The 21,123-nt window shown below is 38.4% G+C and overlaps 1 protein-coding gene across 1 annotated transcript; it reads right to left on the reverse strand.

Moving 5' to 3' along the window:
* Nucleotides 1–12,351: 12,351 nt before the first annotated feature.
* On the reverse strand, nt 12,352–15,288 carry LOC145935841 (pfs47 receptor-like). Its single transcript, XM_083037494.1, has 4 exons — nt 15,168–15,288; nt 14,387–14,586; nt 12,739–12,882; nt 12,352–12,627 (listed from the first exon to the last, which is right to left on the reverse strand). The coding sequence occupies exons 1-4, from the start codon at nt 15,172–15,174 to the stop codon at nt 12,541–12,543; spliced, it is 438 nt and encodes a 145-aa protein (XP_082893620.1). The 5' UTR covers nt 15,175–15,288; the 3' UTR covers nt 12,352–12,540.
* Between the last annotated feature and the right edge of the window lie 5,835 nt (nt 15,289–21,123).

The raw sequence follows: 21,123 nt of genomic DNA on the forward strand, positions 1-21,123 counted from the left end.
GAAGTATCTTGCTCAAATTCAATCGCGCGACCAGGTAATTTGATAAGGTCAAAGGAGACTTCCTCTCTCTTTCTCTCTGACGATTTTATTTCTTTAGCAGATTAAATCTCCAGTAGATGGAGATTTCGCGCGTGAGTTGCCGTGGATAATAAAGGGACCGGTCGTTTTCAACTTTTTGACGTTTAGAAGCGGTACGCGATTTTCCGGGATGAAAGCTGCGTCAGTGGTGGCACAGAAAGGGCGACAGCGGTGGTGGCGGCGGTGGCGGCGATGATGGTGGCGGCGACGACTTCCCCGGGCCGAGCGAATTGGTCTCCATGGAAACCATCCCAAAGCCAATCCGGGGTGCATTCGTACGTACATTTACCCTTGTCGTGGCGCGTCTGCAACCCTCGCTTCTCGCCCCCTCACCCTCTCTTCGTCTCTCTCTCTCGAGGCTGCTCTTTCGTCCCCGCAATTCCTCATCGTCTTCCTCGCTCTTTTCGCCTAAATTTTATTTATTCTCTATCCACTTTTTTTGTTTCATCTTGCCTGCGCATGATCTTGCCCATATTTATACCACTTTTGCGCCTCCATTTATTACGTCGTGTCCGAGCGATTTTCTTTTTTGGTCGTCCGATTGTGAGAATAAAAAGTCTTGATCTCTGTTTAAACATTTTTATCCCGGTGACAACAAACATATCCGCGAATAGAAGTAATATAAAAAGAGATCGAATTTTGTGTCCGTGATATAATATACATGTTAATTTTAAACCTTTCGCGTCAAAATATTGTATTTTTCGACACGTTGAAATTATTCTAGGGTGTATCATTTCTATCGAGTGGAAAGAATTGCATTTCAATCCCCGAAGCGCGCGTGCTCGCTTTTGAGAAACAATTTAAACATTCCGTACAATAGAAAACTTTCAGCGAATCTTCTTGTTCCTTTATACAGCCGCGTTTTCATATTGTGGAAGAACACACACAAGATATTAGAAACTTTATATTTTTGAATAAAATGCTCAAATGCGTCTTTTATGTACTTTTCCCCCTTAAATTGCTGTGTGAGTTTCTGTGTTAAAATTGTTACATTAGAATTGTTATCCTGCTGCTAAAGGATTCCTTTTGCAATATCAGTCATTTATCATAATATATCCATTACTTCTTTTTACCACTTCTTTTTCTTTCCAAACCTCCGAGCTCTTCTTTTTTGTTTTTGAACATTGCATTCGCATAATGCATAATATATTGTTGCTATTTTTATTTCAGTCTACGAGACTGGATTGCTAAATTCATAAAGCGACGATATGACATGTCGATCGTTACATGACCCTATTATTATTGACAAATATTATTACGTGTCCCCATTACGCCTGCTCCAAATACTCAGCAGTCCGATCCGTAAGAGAGGGCATATTTCGTTCACTATACCATAATGTTCCAGTCTGACGAATTATGCAATGCGTAATATATTTTCGTCAAAAACACGATAGAAGCTTCATTTAAAAGCTGCTGTACATTATTACAATACAATGAATTTTACTAAGATATATAGTTTAGATTTATCTCATCAAAATTTAGAGTTTTTGAAATAAAAATTTTTTTAAATTAATTAATATATACTAAAATCGATTAATGTATAGTATAAGTAAAACTACTTGGCAAATTATTTTTACCCTATCTTAAAAAATCTTAAAGAATGAGATTGAAATTTTTGACACAAAATGTAAGAACAATCGGTAAGAATTTTTAAACGTGCATAAAGCTCTGACGTCCTGACTGTCATCAAATTATGTTGATTTTATTTTACAAAATATTCTAAAGAATATTTCGAAAATTGTTCATTTATCTTATATGTTTTTTAAAAATAATTTTAGATGTATATACACAACTTGCAGGGAGGCCTGTTTGATGAATCAAGAATTTTTTAATTTTCAAAAAACATTTCAAACTTTGATGAGATTTAAATTTGCTTCTCAATAAAATATATAATATATTACGATAATGTGCTACAACAATTCCCGAGTTTTATCTGCGAGAGAGAGGGAGATTACATTAATATAGAGGCGACGAGTGTCTCCATTCCGAAGTACAAAGCTTTGCTCGCAGGAGACGTCGCGAAAATCGAATCTCGGTCCGTTACACGTGTGGACCGAGACTTTCTTTGTTCCCCCCCTGTGAAAAATGTGATGCACATGCGTCGTAGACGCGAAAGAATCATGAGAAAGTACGCAAGTTCTACGTTCGATAATCCTCGAAAGAGGCATGACTTTCTTTCTCTGTTAAAAGCTCAAGAATTGGCCACTTTGTCTCGTCGCAACATAAATACATGTCTCTCTTTAATTTATCGAGTCGAGGGAAAGGTGACGATTACAAAGACGCTCTATTGGATCCCGTAAATGTAATCAAGCTGGATTACAGGGATTTAATTTGCATGGAGTAATCACAAAAATTGAATTTCTTCAAAAGCACAAAAATCAACAGCTACAATAGAACGAATAACAATAGTCTTAATGTTACTTTTAAAATACGCTCATTGTCCTATATTCCCAAGCTATTAATATTATATATATATCCATTTCTTTCATTTGTAATGTCTGGAAATAATTTCTACAGGCGATTAATAAAAGAGAACGAACAACAATTGTTTCTCTTTTATAGTTCAGTTTCTTTTATGGTATAATTGCAATATACAATAAAGGGATACGATATGTATAAAAAAATAAGATTATAATTTACCCTGCCCTCTTTTTATCTTCAATGCAGTCATCGATAGAATTAAAATTCATACGAATACATTATCTGACCGTATTAACATGCTTTAACGCTACCCGGAGGTAGTTTTTCATCAGAGATATCCGACCAGTCCGACCTATAAAATTCTCTTCCCTTTCACCCCAGCTGCGCTGCGATACAATTAACGTTCGTATATAATTTAGATACATGCATTATAGACGCGTAGTCGAAATGCGACGCGGCCACGCAATCTAAACCGGGTATTCCATTGTGCTCCATAGAAAGACGGCGAGCTTATACGGCGGGCGATACCATCGATCTCTATCACGCGCACCAACACGCAGCCCGAGCGCAGATCGTGAGAACGAGCGTTTGGCATTGAGATTCGTGTACAGAGTATAATTCCTAAAAACTTATCTTTTAAAAAAGGTAAAGAAAGTAAAGAAAGGTAAAAAAGGCGATAAGCATACGCGCCAGTTATAAAAAATCATTATATATGTATATTACTATAAAAAACTGTTTTACAACATAGTATTATCTTAATCTGCGTGCAAAACAGTGTTATTTTAATTTTGAAAAACTATTATATTAAAATAAAATTGTTGTACAAAATAATTGTTTTAATTTTCTAATAAATATAATAATATTAAAAATTAAAAATTTACCAAAAAATTGAAAATTAAAAACTAATACAAAATCAAAGATAAAAAATGAACAAAATTTTAATTTAAAAAACTTTGCGCTGCTAAGCTGAACAATATTCTAATAAAAATTGGCAGTACCAAGTTTTTTAAATTAAACTTTTTTTATTAATTTGTATTTATATTTATTTAATTTGTATTAAATATGTATTGTATTATAATTATTTTTGTAGGAAATTATAGCAACTATTTTGCACAATATTTTTTTAGATAAAATATTTCTATTTGAAAAATTAAATAAAAATTAATATAAAAATTAATATAATTTTTATTCTTGTTGAAGCAATTTTTTATATCATTATTTTTTTTGTAAGAAATTATATAAAATAACTATTTTGTGCAATATATATAAAAATAAAGAGAGAACCGCAAGAGAGCGAGAAATGCAAAACAACTGTTAACGTAGAACTCCGATAGCATATTCTTGTATCGGATAATAGAACCGTACACAATTATATATATTTAAATATATATATGTGTGTGTGTGTGTGTGTGTGTGTAGCATAATGATGACGGTAAAAATGTTTCTTAAAAAAAATTTATTGAAACTTTGCATCGTAATATCTAAATGTGTCTCTTGAAACATTTTTCTCGTACAACCCTTACGATTACACAAGTGTGTGCAAACAAAAGAGTGAACCACCTACGTCCAAAAACCACCCTCTTCAAAAAACACTCTCGCGCTCATCATACATGTAGAGATTCTTCGTGAGAATAGAATCCTACTTTTTCATCTCTCTCTTTCTCTCTCCCTCTCGACCTCTTTCAACACCAGTGCGCTTTCTTTTCGCACATCGTGGAAAACGAACGGCTCGTTTCGTGCTCGCAAGCCACTCATGGGTACTTTATGAGAAGGCTTCCGCGAAGCGAGTTCAACCCTGGAACGCCAAGATATGAAACATGTTTTAAGATTTAGAACATCATTGTCGTGTGTTTGATATACGACATAATATTATTATATCCAAGGAAGCTATATAGGAAACACAAAAATGCTATACATTTATTTATTTTTTGAAATAACGACTTGTAATAGCTGTCATGCGCCAACATGTAAACAAAAATCGGCACGCGCGTTAAAATCCAAAAGTTTTCAACGTCAAATTTTACGCTCCAAACTACTCAAACGTCAAGTACAGGTCCATGGTTTCAATTGAACTTTCAAATCGCATATCCGCTTTCCGTATGAGCTGTTCGGAAATTCATCCACCGGTTCCGTTTAGATCTGTGACACACGCGGAGTTACATCTTCCCGTAATTCCGAAACAATTTAAATTCAAATTGCCGCCGTGAATCCGACCATTGCTGGGTAGACGCGACATTCGTTTCGTAAACGCGGATTAAAATAGCCGGCGCATTTCGCGTATTTCGAAACATCCCCGTTCAGCATTCAAAATTTCAAAAATATCATATCATCGCTTTTTGCAATAACGCGGCGAAAAGTTCAAAGCAGACTCGAGAGAGAAAGAGAGAGCATGAAACATATAGCGCTAATACGATTTTTTTCCGCAACAAACGTTTCGCATGCGAGAGAAAATGTAATTTTTTTCGCGGACGCGCCTTCAAAATTATTCACACAACGAGAAACAAAATTTGCATAGCATTTTTACAAATAAACACTGGTGGGAGATAAAAAAATTCTGCCGAGGATACGATTTTTACCTTGACGAGCAACGATTTTTATTAATAACGATTACATAATTAATTAATATGCGTAAAATAATTTTTCTGCCGAATAAAACTATGATTTCAGCTATGGAAACTTTGTCGAGATTGCATCGATTTCTCAGGAATGTTGTCGCCTCGAATTCCGCGCGCAAACACGGTTAGGATCGAGTTTAACTGCTTCAGTTGGCCTCAAAGCGAGTTACTAGCTAAGGTCACTCGCTTGGCTGCACCTCGGCCAATTTCGGCGCGAATAATTTACATTCGAGTCGCTCGCGCGACTCGAGGCGCGTTTATTAAAGCGCGAGCATCGGCTGAAAGAGAGACTCCGCGACGATAACAAGACTTGGACATCCTCCGCTCGCTCCAGCAGTCACCAACCCGGGGACCGGCTGGTGAGTAGTTAATTAAGGATCCCGTCCTTCGTCCTTCTCCCTTCCTCGCCTTTCATCTCGTGCGCAATCTCTCTCTTTTCGAGACATTCTGTACAGCCGACGCGCGATCGAGATCAAAGAGTAACAGAGAGAACTAATTGTAAGCTCTAGATCCCCTCGCGACTTTTAATGAGCACTTGCACTCGCAAAATGAGCGCGAGTATATCGGTTTCTCGTATTTATTCAATTATACGTCGTGAACGTCTCCGCGACGTTCACCAGAGATTTTTAAAAAAAGAGAATTTTTTATACAGGAAGTTGAGTACTTGCTATTATGCTAAAATTAAAAAATTATTAATAAGAGAAAATATTAAGATTCACGAAGAAATTTAGAAGTGAATTATTTCTGGCGGAAATTGGCCATTTCACCGAAGCTTCGATGTGCCTAGTACATATCTTTTTCTCACGCAATATTAGATAGTTCAGTAATTAAATCTGTGCCAATTACTTTTTTTCGCCTGCATTAATTAAACGTGACTTATTTCAATTTATTTTCTTCATTATTGCGTCTACTAAATTGAACTAATTTTTTTTTGCTTTTCGACGCGAGATGCGAGATACATGAACCCCTGGACAAATCGTTCGCGACTTCGGGGATGAAATTTTATCTCGACGATGCAGGCAGATCCTCTATTTCGCTCGCGCGCATAATGGGGCGGGAGGGGGAAGATGGAGAGCTCTTAAATCCCTTATGCATTCATAAACATTGCCTGCAAGCAAACAACTAAGACGAATTCTCGTTCCCTCGGCCACAAACGGGGGACCGGGAAGGCCCGTTTACACCGAAAAAGATGGGCGGAGCAACATATGCGGGCTTCCTTCTTTGTTCTCCCGTTCCCTTGTACCCTTATCGATTGGCTTCCATGTGACGGATACGCACATCGCCACCCACACTGACCGACGTCAAAGTGCGTTCATGTGTGTGTGTGTGTGTGTGTGTGTGTGTGTGTGTGTGTGTGTGTGTGTGTGTGTGTGTGTGTGTGTGTGTGTGTGTGTGTGTTTGTGTGTATGTGTGTGAAACGCACAGCACGCATGAGGTCGAGGGTCTCTCGCGTGCACAGCTGGCTATCTTTCCAATGATAGCGTTCGCCGAACCGTGAATATCGTCCCGATATTCCATTATTTTTGACCTCACGAATGTAGAAATGTCAAAATAACGAACGGATATTCATTTCGAAATTTAGATAAAAATCACAAGGTATTTCGACTCCATTTATATCGTATATAGTATTATGTACCATTGCTATTTCGCGCTATTTCTAAGGAACTTGAACGAAATTCTACGCTTGCCAGCAGCATCCAATAATTCTAGCCGCAGTCCAGATAAGAAGCAAGTTTGTGCCCTCCAATTTTAATTTCCAAACTTGGAGCAAATTGCGGTTGAAGTTCAACAACGTTATTGTCGATCAAAACGAATCAGGAAACAAGACTATCGTACTAAAGTTTACTAAACGAAATACAATATAAATCAGCAGGGTATTATAATTTTTCTATTTCTAAAATTTAAAGACAATAATTTATGGCTGTGGTGACACCATAAAATCCACCATCTACTCACATTTAACTCTTGAAATTAATCGGCCAAAATTCATAACGCGCTCCAGGGAAATAGGTCGACTGTACCGCGCCTTTCCACGTATTTCCTGGCGAAACACTAACAAAACGGGAGTGAAGGTAGGGGAGGAATCGGGGACGGCGCCTCTCTGGAGGTCTTAACTTTTAATTTTTTAAACGTACCCGTGGACGCGCCTCTCGAGAGAGCCAGATGCGCGGAGGCCGTAAAAGCGTCTAGCAGTTGCCTTCTGATGGCCGATACAATTTGTGTGCACGACCGCGTCGCGCATAAAAAATATACAAGCGGTCAGAAAAAGAAAAAAAAAAAAAATAACTACGGCAGGCAACGAGGGACGCTTCTCAGCTTAAGTGTTCGCCTCTGAACGAAGCAATATTTCGAGTGATATAATAATTTTATATCGCGCGAAACAATCGATTTCTCAGAATTTTTTGCTCGAGCAAGTTAACATATTTGTTTATCATTTTTTAATCGATTTAATTCGCGGATTAATCGTCGCGAATCGATCAAATTTCCCCTCTTTCGACTTCTCTTCCTCTACCAGCCGCAGCAATGTTATAATAGTTGCCGCTTCTACATCTGCCCTGCTCAATGTCTCGTACTGAATAGCAAATCCATGATAAAAAAAAAGAAACGTGAGCTCTTTGTAAAGCCGGTTTTTGTTATTGCACGACTGGCACAGGGTTTTTTTTTTGCGAAACCGCCCATGCGCTGCAAACGCAAAGATCGTCGTTGTGACTATTGTTGCATCCCTTATGTCGCGTGGTGTCGTCCCCCTGCGTCATGCTCGCGCCCCCTCTATTCGCCCTTGGTCATGCTAATTTGCACCCGACTCCTCCTACGAGATCGAAACTGAGGGCGATTTCGTGGGTTTCGTCACGAGCATATATTTGCATAAAGTTGTGCACATAATAACTGTTATTTCGTATATTATTCATCAACTACATTTATCTCACGTATATATGTACGTATATCGAGTTCCAAAAGAATATTCATGAAAAAAGTACCCTAAAATTTTATTATAGCAATTTATTTAATAATCACTAATAATTTTTCTCCTCTTCGGTCAATTAATAATAAACACATCAAGAAATTTTACTTATGCCGTTGCATATACCTTATTACTGTCGTTATTATTATTTGTCTAATAATCTCGCGACTGTAATAATCTCGCGTGCATTCGTTTGAATCGTATCGCTTTATAATTCCGAGTCGCTTATGGGGGGGTCGCTGAAAGGAGAAACCGTCGTCGCGAGCAATCGAAACCTTAGCACACTCCTTATTATTGTTACGAGGCCATTACGTGGCTGGGGGGCCCGACGCAACACGCGTGTACGCGTGCAGGCTCTAATGGCAGATGGCGATGGGCCCCTCGTGCGATGCAGCTGCGGATGGGGAGAAGCAGCACGAGCGGAAAGGGGAGAGAGAGGAATAGGTACGAAGACCACCACCCAACCCCCGTAACCGACACAGAGATCCACTCTCCCTTCACCTCGTACCCCTCACCACTCAGTATCCGGAATGCTAACCTGTTGGTACAGCTGTCAACTTGGCAATTATTGCTCTCGAACAAAGGAGATTGCCGAAAAAAAAGGGATGACGTGCTGATAACTGACGTGTGCGCGAATCGAAATTGCTCGAATAATAGATGGTACCTTGAAAATGCGAGAGCTGTAGTTCTGATGGAGTCTGTAAACGGGAGATGCACATTCTGTGTCTTTCGTTTAATATATAAATTAATTAGTATCGATAGTGAGGGTAATCAGATTAAAATGGAGAACGACGAAACGCGCTCTCGGAACCAATCGTACATCAATATTTTCGAAAAATTGACTTTTACTCATTCGGAAGAGAATATATGCGCGCATTCGTAGTGATTAAATCCGATTCCAATTTATCTATCGCGCTCTTTTATATTCCAAACTTTTTTCTAAATATAAAATATTTAATCTTTAAATATATTATTTTTAAATATTATGCACATTTTTTAAATATATATCTTTAAATATTATATTATTCAATTTGCGTAGTGTCTATATGTGGAATTGTAAAAAAAAAAGAGTTGCTCTTGTTGCGTCCTACATTTTATAAAAAAATGCACTGGAATCAGAGATTATTGATTTTTCGCTCAATAAATAAAATGCATCGCTGAAGCGATGAAATAAGAAACAAAATGTTTTTTTTTTTTTTTCTTAGCACTTGACAGGAATTACAAGCATTCGAAATTGAGAGAGAAAGAGAGAGAATTTCTTTAATTTCTACCTAATAAAACGACGAATTTTATCATCACGCGATATGTATCGCGAACAAGTTGCGACTGCATCAGTTTGACGGATATCGTTCGTAGGCTTGTCCATGGATTTGGTGGATCTGGAAAGAGTACGAAACACAGCAGCTGCAACTCTCGACGCAGCAGGGGAGACTTAGCGGGAAGGAGAGCAGCTGTTCTCTTTCTCTCTCTCATCTCGCTCTCGAACTTGAATCCCCGATTCTGGTTCTGGTTGCCGTATCGGCCATATGGGTGCATTCGATGGAGACCGACGGCTTCCAGGAAACAGATTCGTAAATAAAATAAATAAATAAAATAAACGCCCACATTTGTACGATGGTGCATTTGATACACGAAGATCGACGCGAACGAATCAGATCAAATACGTACAATAAAGCTTTATTTCAATACTTTATTTCGACCATCAAAATCCCATCTTTTTGAAATGATCAATTTATGAAAAATAAATATAATTGCGATTTATTTTTATTTTATGTATATCGATTAATAAGTCACGCAAGTCAGCTTGAGAAAGATATCATAAATCTTGAAAATGTCTCAAAGAGGTGTAGTTTGCACGTTGCAAGGACAAATAATATAGGAGAAAAATATCGAAAGCAATATGACAGGTTCCATACTTCTCTATAAAGAATATTTCCTTGTTGCGATGCAAGCGATCGATACGATTGACAGAAACCGCAATAAGCGCGGATTTATCGAGTCGGCATATCGGACGATACACGCTAACGATGTTGTCCACGCCGCAGACACATACAACGCGAGCGGAAAAAAAAGAACGAAGAAAAAAAAAGAGACACCCGCGAAAGAAGCTCCGATGAAAATTGCAAATGAACGTGAAAACGTGCCAAGTCCTTTATTTTGCATGCACAAACGCTTGACCGAGAGAGAGAAAAATCTTCTCTCCCGATATCGGGTAAATCGTTCGATAAGGGTAAACTTGGCAGTCCCCTTCTATCTCGGGGAGTCGAGCACACATTTTATTGATATTTATAAAATCTATATATACATTCCCCGCCAAATTCGCAGTTGAACATTCGAGGTTCTTGTGAGGTCTTTCTATTTTGTTCTTGCGCGAAGGAAGGGGCAAGTCAGGATCGAGAGAGCCGAAATAAACATTCTCACCCATGTAGTTCGAAAATTTTCCCCGACCAAAATCGCTCGTATAATAAACATCTCTCGCTCCCCTTTCGCGCATCCTCCACCCGATTACGGCGTAACGCGCCTATACTACGCAAGGATGATCGCGCGCGTGTCGATCGACTCGATCGACCCCTCGAGAGGGGATGCTGTCTCTTTCTCTTTCGCCCCTCGGCGAGCCTAAGCGGCATTGTCTGCGCCGATTCTGGTCTCGCTGCCAGCTGTTGCCATTTTTTTCCTCCTTTTTGTCTCTCCTCACACGCTCGTGCTCGCCCCCGGGTTTCCTTTGTCGATCGCCATCCTGGTTCGTGCCAGCCGATCCGAGCCGAAATTAATCAAAAGGGGGACGATCGGCTGCACGTGGGCAAGCTCTCCTCACTCCCTCCCCCTTTATCCTATATCCTCTCTGCTCGCGCACAAGCGAGCTTTACCTCGATCAAAATATTAAATAGCGCAACCCCCTTCGACAATTCCACTCCGAGGCCCGGAACAATAGAGAAAAAGAGGAGAGGGAGAGGAGACGCAGAAGGTGGAGGCGAACGGCCACGTGCCAACCATGGGAATATAATGCCGCAACGGCCACGTGCCAACCACCTATCGGGTGTACCGGTAGAAAACGACCACTGGTTGCGTCAGAGTAGCTTACTTCTCGCCAGGCTTACTCACCCCTAGATCGACGATATTTATTTACATACGGGATGAACAATCTTAGCCGAAGAGCGTGAAAATTTAATCGCCAATGGTGACAAAACAAGGAGTCACTTCTGTGTGTACTTACGTTTCGCGATTAAATTAATGGTAATATATTGACTCCAGTTAGCTGCGCGTAATATTTGTACGACGAAAGTATCTCGTGGTTTTAAAGTGTTAATAAAAATGTGTTTTTATTATATTACAGAATAATGAATAAAATATTTTATATGCAAATAGCTATTTTTTATTATTTTAAAATTGTAAATTGTCTGCGTGTAGCATATATTATTTTTTATTAATAAAATTCTTACTGTTAATATATATTATTGTGAAATTTTAATTATAAAATTTAATATTTCTTATATATTAGAAAATTTTATCATTAATAAAATTCCTTTTGATAAATTAACACTTTTGATTTACTAAGAATTAGAGATATCTGTTTATATTTTAATCTATTAATTTCAATGTATGGCATTGAATTATTTCTTTGAATTATATAATTTTTTTTTTATTCACACACACACTCTCTTTCTCTCGTTCAAGTTTTTCATAATCATCATGTCTTATCTATAGATAAAATAAATTGGTGTTATAATTGTTTACCGTATCTTTTCGTTGAAAATTACGGAGCGTAAAATAACGAACGAGCCTCCTACAAAATTCGAAGAATTTGACGATATTTTGCTGATTCATAGTTTTACGTATCGCTGAATCATTCGTTACTCGCGTTTCATCGATAATAAAACCGAAAAAAAAACTGTAAATGACGTGACGTATCGCGATTTAGCCATAACGCATTGTAAAAGATTACAAGAAGAGATGCGAGCAGCTATTTGCCGGTAATCGACGCCTTGTTATGCGCTTTTCTTCCGCATTAATTTAAGGCTCGATAAATTACTTTTCTCTGCATACTAATAGAAGTTAAACGAGGGTAGATAAGAACGCAAATTCTCTCAGTCCCGTCTCTCAACTTTGTAAAATTTTAATCTAACTTCAACTCACGAAAGCCCCCATAAATTGCCGCGACGATTTAAGATGCGCTGCTCGCGCAAATTCTTTATTGATATCTCGAAAAAAATTGATATTACACACGCACATACGAATAAATAAAAGAAAATGTACGAAATAATAACAATGTGTACATATATTGAATAGAATATTTTGTTTGTACGTATCTGTCTTCTGTAAATACAATATAAAACAATTTGAGCCTCTTTACAGAACAGGATCTCTTCCGCAATTAATTAGCTAATCAATTGTTTAACAATCTTAACAATTTGAAGCAAAAGTACCTCGCGTTATATATTTGACAAACGCGATCGCAGATAGGATTCAATATTGCACCAGGACCTCGTACTCCCTGCACGGTATTTCCTTCCCATCGAACGGGATGTACATGACACCGTGACTTCTCTGAACCTGCCGAACGAGAGAGAAATACGTCTTTGATTTTCATTGTCGCATAAATAATATTTTCGACAACACCAGACTCGAGCGAAGCCGTTCCGACTCTTCGAGGAGCGAACGTACCTTCCCTACGGAAGGTATACCGTTGTGGAAAGTACGGCCGACGTAGAGCACCTCCCCGCTCGCGGTCCTCCCAGCCTCTACCGCGTGTTCCGGTACGTGGCCGTGACCCGTAGAAATCCAATTGAAATGGGCGGGCATCAGCACCTAAGATACATTCCAGTCATGGCAAATAGATTAACCCGCGGCGTTCCTCGCACGTATGTGTCTGTATGTCTGGGTCTATTAGTCTGCGTGTGTATATATGTGTGTAAGCTGAGCCAGAAGAAATTGATTCCGGGTGAGCGCGATCAAGTGCGCGCTGCCACTGCAAACAGAGGGTTCGGCTAATGTCGGATCGAAGGGATATATAATGCTCCGGTACCACGTCGATCAATATCCGAGGGATATCCCAGTAAGAAATGACATGTCGGAAAGACGACTGTTAGACGGTCGTTTATGGTTGAAATCTAGTTTAAACTATTTTTCAACTTAAAAATTATAGAAAATTTTTTTCTATATTGATTACGTAGAAATATTTATCTATAAATTTATAACTTATGATATGAAACAGTTTAAAAATAAATAATAATTAAATAATTAATAATATTATATAAAAATAAAATAAAATAAAAAACAAAATAAAAATATAATAATATATAGTTCTTTATATATATTTGAATTGTAGCTTTCACACGAAGTTTGCAAGCAATATAAAATAGACGTATACATATATTCTTTCGTTGCCGAGTGTACTTTAAACTTTTGTATTCTATCTTATCGAAATAAACGTCTAAAATAAGTCTAATAAGCCATTAGATGTCTTTTAAGCGTTTTTTAAACGTCTTATATACGGCTAATAGACGTTTTCATAAACGTCTTGAAAAGGTTAAATTTGAAGGACACAAAAACGTCTAATCGACCAAATTTTAGACGTCTAATCAACCGATCTCTTTAATTAAAAAATCATTGATTCGACGTCTTTTTAACTGATTATTTCTCACTGGGGTATCTTCGAACTTATCCTCGCTATTTTGACGAAGGACAGTCAATCGACGAAATAAAACTATCCTCATCGATTCATTCGTATACGCAATACGTGTCCCAGATATACAACTTTGTCCAACAACGGAGAATACACAGGATAGTAAAAATAGACGAAGAGAGGAAAGGATTTATCGGAGCGACAGAGCATGTTCATTCGATCATTTCTGGGATATCGTTGAGCAAATATCCGCGACTAACACACACATACACGTCATACATTCGTAATCTTATCTCCATCGAAACGAAACGCGCCTGGGATATGAGATAGAGATACCGGCGGATGTACATACACGAGAGTGTTACGTAAAATTTTGCGCGAGCTCTTTAATTCGCTTATTAGCAAGCAAAGGGGAACGGTAGCGTTATGAAACCTGGCCACTGAAAGCGGTAAAGCAGTAGGAAAGAGCCGTGGGCGTTACACAATCGCGCAAATTGATTAAAATTACCGAGTCTACTCGAAATAACACAGGTATACATGTACATTCGGCTCTCTCGACTTGGCGTGTAATCGCGCGCGATAGAGGAACTCTCGGGATTCTCGCAAAATTCGACTCGTTTAATTTAACCAAGGGAACCGGCAGTTAATCGAATCTCTCTCGGTTTACCTCGCGGCGGGATCGTATACCTCAAAGTCGTGTTTTGTGTGCTCGACACCTCCGTAGCATACGTAAGCGACCCCGTGCTCCGGCTTCACCTTCGCCGGTAGCATGTCGCCTTGATGCATTGCGCGTCCTACGACGAGATTCGTCCCATCCATATCCCTACCGATCGAGATCAGCATGCGAGAATCGGCGTAAGGCGCCGGCCATCTCGTCCATCTATAACCTGCGACGGAAATTCTCGAATAAAGACCGCCTCTGCCCTTCCGTGAAATCGCGATAGCGAGATTTTGATCGATGACTTTGAACGATATCGGGTATCGGTTATCAAATCGTGCCTCGATAAACTGCATGTTTTTGTGATATTTTCCTCTTACGCAATCAGCAAGCAAGTGAAAAAGATATATAATTATACAAATTTGTTATAATTTTTCAAAGCCGTAATATAGAAAATCAACAAATACTTGAGAAATTACTCATTAACTGACGCATATTTATTGTATAATCTCAGCAAATAATGTATATATCATAAAATGATAAATTGACATTGTCAATTGACTTTTATATACAATATGCATATAATAATGACAATAATATATACATATATATATATTTATATGTATTTATTATATGTATATATTATATATATTATATATATAATATAAATTGACATTGCTTTTCCTATTATCTCACCTAATGACACTCTAGGATCGAAATAAAGTAAACCTTGTTACGTGACTCGATCGCTATACCTTCACCTGCTTATTTCTAAATCTCGATTTTACGGTATTCAATGTCACTGCTTACCAGGCATTGTTATTTCCTAAACGAAGCTCGCTGTACACGCTACGCCGAATAATTAAATGGCACGAGCGACAGAGTTTGCGTGTCGACACGTTTAAGCGAGAGTTATCACTGAACGAGCGCCGATACTTTGGGCGTAAACGAGCTCGGGTCGCAATCCCACCATTTGAAATCTTATCAATTTTATCGGCGCGGAAAACGCACGTTATACTGCGACACGCGAGAGACCGTGTTTCCATTATACGGGCCACACTTTGTACCATTCATTCGTCATAACACGCGACACATGATTCTATGTATAATAATGTCAGTATTACTGTAATTTTCATTTCCTATTAATTTCGCGGTTGCATGGCGAAAAAAAAGAGAGAAATCAAACGATTCGAACGAATCAAGCAAGGCATAAATTCTGCAACACGTAATACATTAGTCAGCCTTACGTGTGCGAGATAAAACAAATCCCATACGATCGATCCGAATATATAAAATCGCGCGTGTCGCAAAATGCAGAGATATTCACATTCCGATAAACGTGGAAATAGATTTTTTTTCAGGAGCAATTTATCTTGAGCTTGACGACCGCATTCTATCCATCCGCTAATAGAAATCTCTGGAAAAAACGTCATCTTGCGATTCGTACAAAAAAATATGCACCGAAAAGAGAGGAAAAGAAAGAAGCTTGCGCATCTCGATGCATAAAGTCGCGAGACTAGCTATTTTTCCTACGTTGTAAACTGAACGTTTGCCACGATGCAGACCTGGGGAATGCAAAGACGACGAAGGAATGAACTTTCTCGTTCGTGCGCAGCAGGAAGCGAGCGATTTGCCGCGCTCATCGTTCGACCGAGGAGAAGCCCCCCTTTTCCACTCCCCTTCTCTTTTACATATCGCGTATATCGTCGTTGTGCAGAAGTACACGTTACATCCTCGGGATTCGCGCTTCGGGCGACCGTATGCTCGATGCCTGCTCATTATCAGGTGGAATCGTGCTCCGAGGCCTGTATTACGTAATGAGAGAAAATACATACAAGCGTGCTTCCCGGCTAGAGAAAGAGGGAATGCAAAAAAGACGAGTGCCCGGAGGTGCATCGAATTGGCGCAAGAAACATTATTCGGTTGCATTGTGATTGATATCGAGAAAAGTCGATAATCTCTCATTCTTCAACTATATTTCTTCTATATTTTTTATATAAATTATATACAATATACCTACATATATAATGTAATATAAATATAATTTTTTATATTTATATTTATATTTAGTTCATATTTGTTAATTTTATATATATTATATATATATTTATTATATTTATTATATTTATTATATTTATTATATGTGTGTATATTATATATGTATACATTATCTATATAGATCTATTGAGAAATTAAAAGAAGACATTCTCTCTCTCCATGAAAAAAGTGCGAATTATTTTATATATAAAATTCCATAAAGATATCCCCGATACAAAAAGTCTAAATTACAATTTGTGCCCAAAAATAGCAGAGATAAATTTATCCTAATTGATATACGCGAAAAAAAAACGATTAATTGTTTCCATTAAGGGGACGCGATAAAATTAAAGTAAGGCGAAAGGTTCTTTCGCCGGAATATCGCCATCCCCGGGTTGCCATCTCTAATCGCTGATCCGTAGTTAATTGTGCCACACAGATAATGCGTTTAGAGTAAAGGCGGTCTGTACGTTTAATGAGACGTGTAACGCTATTTGCGCTCGGCGCTTCGAGGCGTAAAAAGGAGGCGAGCGTCTAATGAGTCTCTCGTTTCTGTCCGTTGATGCTCTCAAAATTACGCACAAATTCGCCGCCTGATCTGACGTTCATAACTAATCATATTGCTGATTATTTTTTTTCTCCCAAAATTCGAAACATTTAATTGAACGAGATGAGATAAGAATCCGTTCTCTCTCTCTCTCTCTCTCTCTCTCTCTCTCTCTCTCTCTCTCTCTCTCTCTCTCTCTCTCTTATATGCAAGAACGTCGCACGAAAGGGTGATTTAAGCTCGACAAGGGTACTTTAATGGGTTTGCTAAGGCGAGTGGTATATCTCCTGGATATATAGCACACTCCCTCGTCCCTTTGTGAATAATGCCTTCATTCGCCACCGGAAAATCCGCCCTTTTTCTCCTTCTTTCATCTTTCAGATATATATATATATATAATGCCATATATGTGTAACCAAAGACTGGCATAAAAATATCGGAATCGCTATTTGCCCAATGCTATTGATACGACAAGAAAGAGATGGCCGCGTTCCTTCGAATTATTTGAAAATCCTGCCGATTTTCAATATATAGATATCTATATGCCGAAACGTTATTAAAAAAAGAAAAAAAAGTAATATAAATCAAATCAAATAGAGAATGGGATCCCACTATGTTTTAAGAATAGAACCACCCTTTGTAAACATCGATAAAAAAATATATAAAATACAAATCCTATATAAAATATAAACATGCAATGCAACGAACGCATGACAGTATTATGTATACATAACAGTATATATAAACTTCTATAAATAAACTTCTATAAATAAAAAACTATCAAGCAAACAATTTTTGAGGAGGAATATTTATGAAAATTATTTTCTTAAGAGATAATATTTTTGTATATCGGCTTTGTTGCATAAAACCTCTGTAATGTGACGTTTTTTGATATCACAGAGGCACGCAAAAAAAGATTCTTTTATGCTACGATGGCACATTTTTTTACGTTTACAATCCCCTGCCCTTCGCGCCTTTCTGACTCGCATGACGTCAGAACTGGGTTAATGTTGCTTAATGCTCAACAAGCGCGCTTTCCTTTTTAATGAATGTTAAATCGCAGGATTCAAGCGGAAGTACCGCACGCAGCGACGGCTCGGTCCTACAGCGAGAGACGCAATACACAAGGTACAAGAGAGGCTCTGCTCGAGCCGCTGAACTGAACAAAACATCCTCTGGCCGGCGGTTTAAGCTTACAAAACAATTCCTGCCGGCGGAATGGCGGTTGGCAAGTACGTTGCCGGTAGTCAATGTTCTAAAAGGATCATTTGTCTCGTTCCGACAAAACGTCAGGTCGTGCGCGAGGTAACCCGCGCTTATAATTCCCTATCGCGCATGCATTGTATTCAACATGTTATCCAGAAGACCCACATTAATGCAGTCGAGTGTAATCGTCCGTGGTTGCTTAAAACGCGTCTCGATATTAGTACGTTAAGTGTATAGCAAGAAAGATTTAGATAAGTGTATCTAACTCTTTTACAGACGTACTTTAGATTTTTATAGGCACTATTGAAGAATTCGTGATCGTTGAAGTGGAATTTTTATATGTATATTAGTTATTAAAGCTTGATTCAACATGACGTTACTTGTGCACGGAATGCCAGTAATCAAAATTTGCCAGATAATTGTAATTTTTTTAAATTTAAAAGGTAATATTAAATTACGTAATATATATATAAGCGATCTTTCGAATCTCATATAAATATATAGAATAAGCTAGCTATCCTTTCCCCGCAGAATCCAAGAACAAACTGCGAAACTTCCTTGACGAGCAAACAAAGAAGATTAACCAAAGTGCGCGTCTGTCTACTAGGTGGTCTCTTTATTCGTACCGCAATGGAGAGAGAGAGACTCTTTAATATTTGAACGAAATGAAGAAGTCGTAGCTGTATACTTTGAATTGAATGTAAAAGTTCGTCGAAATTCGTTAGCATATATCTAGACTACCCGCGATGGAAATGTTAGAGTCGAAGCTTGGATAACGTCATTGTAAGCTGTGTTTAAATTAAATGTCTGTTTATGTATCGCTAAACGAGTCTTTTATCTACCACGACTGTATGTGTAAAACATTCATACCACATATACATATATATATTGCAAAGCAGTTTCATTAAAATCTTATTAAAACCTTGTTACTTAGAGATCTCTATTATATTTAATTATATGACTAATCTTTCTCAAAACAGATAAATCTTTATAACTTTTTCAGCATAATCTTATTTAGTTTAATATCTTCATTTATCAATTAGAGTGTTAAATCACTATTTAAAATTTCAGTTTGGCCAGCAATCTTTGAGCGAATATTATCTTACTTAATAGAAAAAGATTAACACTAGCAAAGCTAACACTGTTGAAAACAAAATGGTACAACCGGTAAATAGTTTCTTGCTCAATATGATGATACTATCTAGGGTTTTCTAACTTTAGTCAAAAATAATGTATATAATAATAAAAATTAAAAATTCTTATCCAATGAGTTAATTAATTTAATATAATTTCAGGAAATGCATAAAAGCCAGGAAAAGTGTTCAAATCACTCTGCGTCAACACTCTCTTCTTGGGTCCCGGCATAAGCTTCGCCAAAACAAAGAAAACGTCGCCAAGGTTCCACGACAGCGTCGCGTTTCCTTTGTTCAAGCAATCCCGCCACGCGACGCGTCGCATCGCACAGCGCCGGAGACTTCGTGGAGGGAGAGCTCGAAGCCGGCACTGCGATGGATCGATACAGCACCAAGGGGTAGTGTTATGGGGGTGGCTCTGACTCGTAATACACGGGGGCTCGCCGCTATTCCGCGATGGCTGAGGCAGAGAGAGCGAGAGAGAGAGAGTGAGGGTGATGAAGAGGAGAGGCGAAAAGAGGAAGAGAGAGATAGAGAGAAAATGTACGAGCGCACCCTCCGCTCTAGCCTGGCGGAGGCAGAGCTAGCGCCAGCACCCCATTCGTCAATCCTCGTCCCCCGTCGCTTGAAGGCTCTTTCTCTTTGTTCGAGTTCGTTAAACTTCCAGTCGGTCGACGCGACTCTCCCACAGCCTCCGCTCTCCTGGACCTATATATCCCTTAATCGTTTCCTCCATCTTCCTACGCACGCGTTCCGCGCTAGTTCTTAATTACGGCAGATTCGCGTCTCATTTCCTCGCGCTTAAGTGAAGGCCTCACCTTGAGAGAGTCTTGGTACATTAATGCGCGCAGATTATTCTAATCATTTGCCAACACGTTTATGATAGAATATATCGCGTTCCAAGCAGTATATAATCCTTCTATGATCCTAGATTTTATTTTATATTTCTATTTTTCAGATAATTAAAATATATATCACGTTACTGTCGATATTTAATTATGTTTAGCTAAGGATGAATTTATTTCAGAACGAGAGTATATATTTGGAAATTAATATCTCTGAAGTTCATCGAGAGAGAAAGAGAGAGATAAATATGTACTCAGATCGACACACATTAAATGCAGGAGATGTTTCATTCATAGTCAGACAGTCTGACTAAATCGCGGCATTTACTACTTGCGCACGCATCGCACCATATAAACGCTTCCAGTCACAGTTGCACGATAATTATGCAAGTGTGTTTTGCTCTCTGTTTTGGTAGAATCCTAAGACAATATTTACTCTATAAATAACAAAACGACTAGCGATTGAGATATTAATTATAAATTTCTCCGATTGCGTTATAAAATCGTGATAAATGTCGCTTCCCTTAACAATAGTGTTGCTCGAAACGCGCACGTGATATTTTCTCGCTAAACTTTGCTCGCTCGTGTAAATAATTAAAATCCATTATTCACCGTCATTGTAATCTCTTGATTTTCACTCTTTATGTAAAATTAAAATTCATTACTCATCATCATATTATATATCATTTATCCGTATTACTTCAACATTTCATAATCTACTAGGCGAAACCAGAGATCCAGCAGCGCGGCTGCTCCGGGTCAAGGACGAACGGGGAAACTGACGATGGCCTCGCAACGTTTTCCGATATACGCGCTTGCTTACGAAATTAGAGTCACGGGGAAAACTAACGGGATTACTCGCGTTGCATTCGCGAACGTTTCATATCGCGCAGATCGCAAAGTTTCTTGGACTTACTTAGTAAACAAAAATGAAAACCGTTCCAACTTCTCTGCTTTCCGGTACACATTTTACTTCACGAAAACTTGTACTTCTTTCT

Source organism: Prenolepis imparis, unplaced genomic scaffold, assembly GCF_030444845.1.
Source record: "Prenolepis imparis isolate NDT839.2.m4 unplaced genomic scaffold, iyPreImpa1.0 SCAF_1, whole genome shotgun sequence".
Taxonomy (NCBI): domain Eukaryota; kingdom Metazoa; phylum Arthropoda; class Insecta; order Hymenoptera; family Formicidae; genus Prenolepis; species Prenolepis imparis.

What these genes read in the sequence shown, in the direction of transcription:
- LOC145935841 (XM_083037494.1), bottom strand. An exon ending in ACACAAAACACGACTTTGAG is followed by an intron (nt 12,883 to 14,386) that starts GTATACGATCCC and finishes AATGTATCTTAG; the next exon opens with GTGCTGATGCCCGCCCATTT. An exon ending in GTATACCTTCCGTAGGGAAG is followed by an intron (nt 12,628 to 12,738) that starts GTACGTTCGCTC and finishes CTCGTTCGGCAG; the next exon opens with GTTCAGAGAAGTCACGGTGT.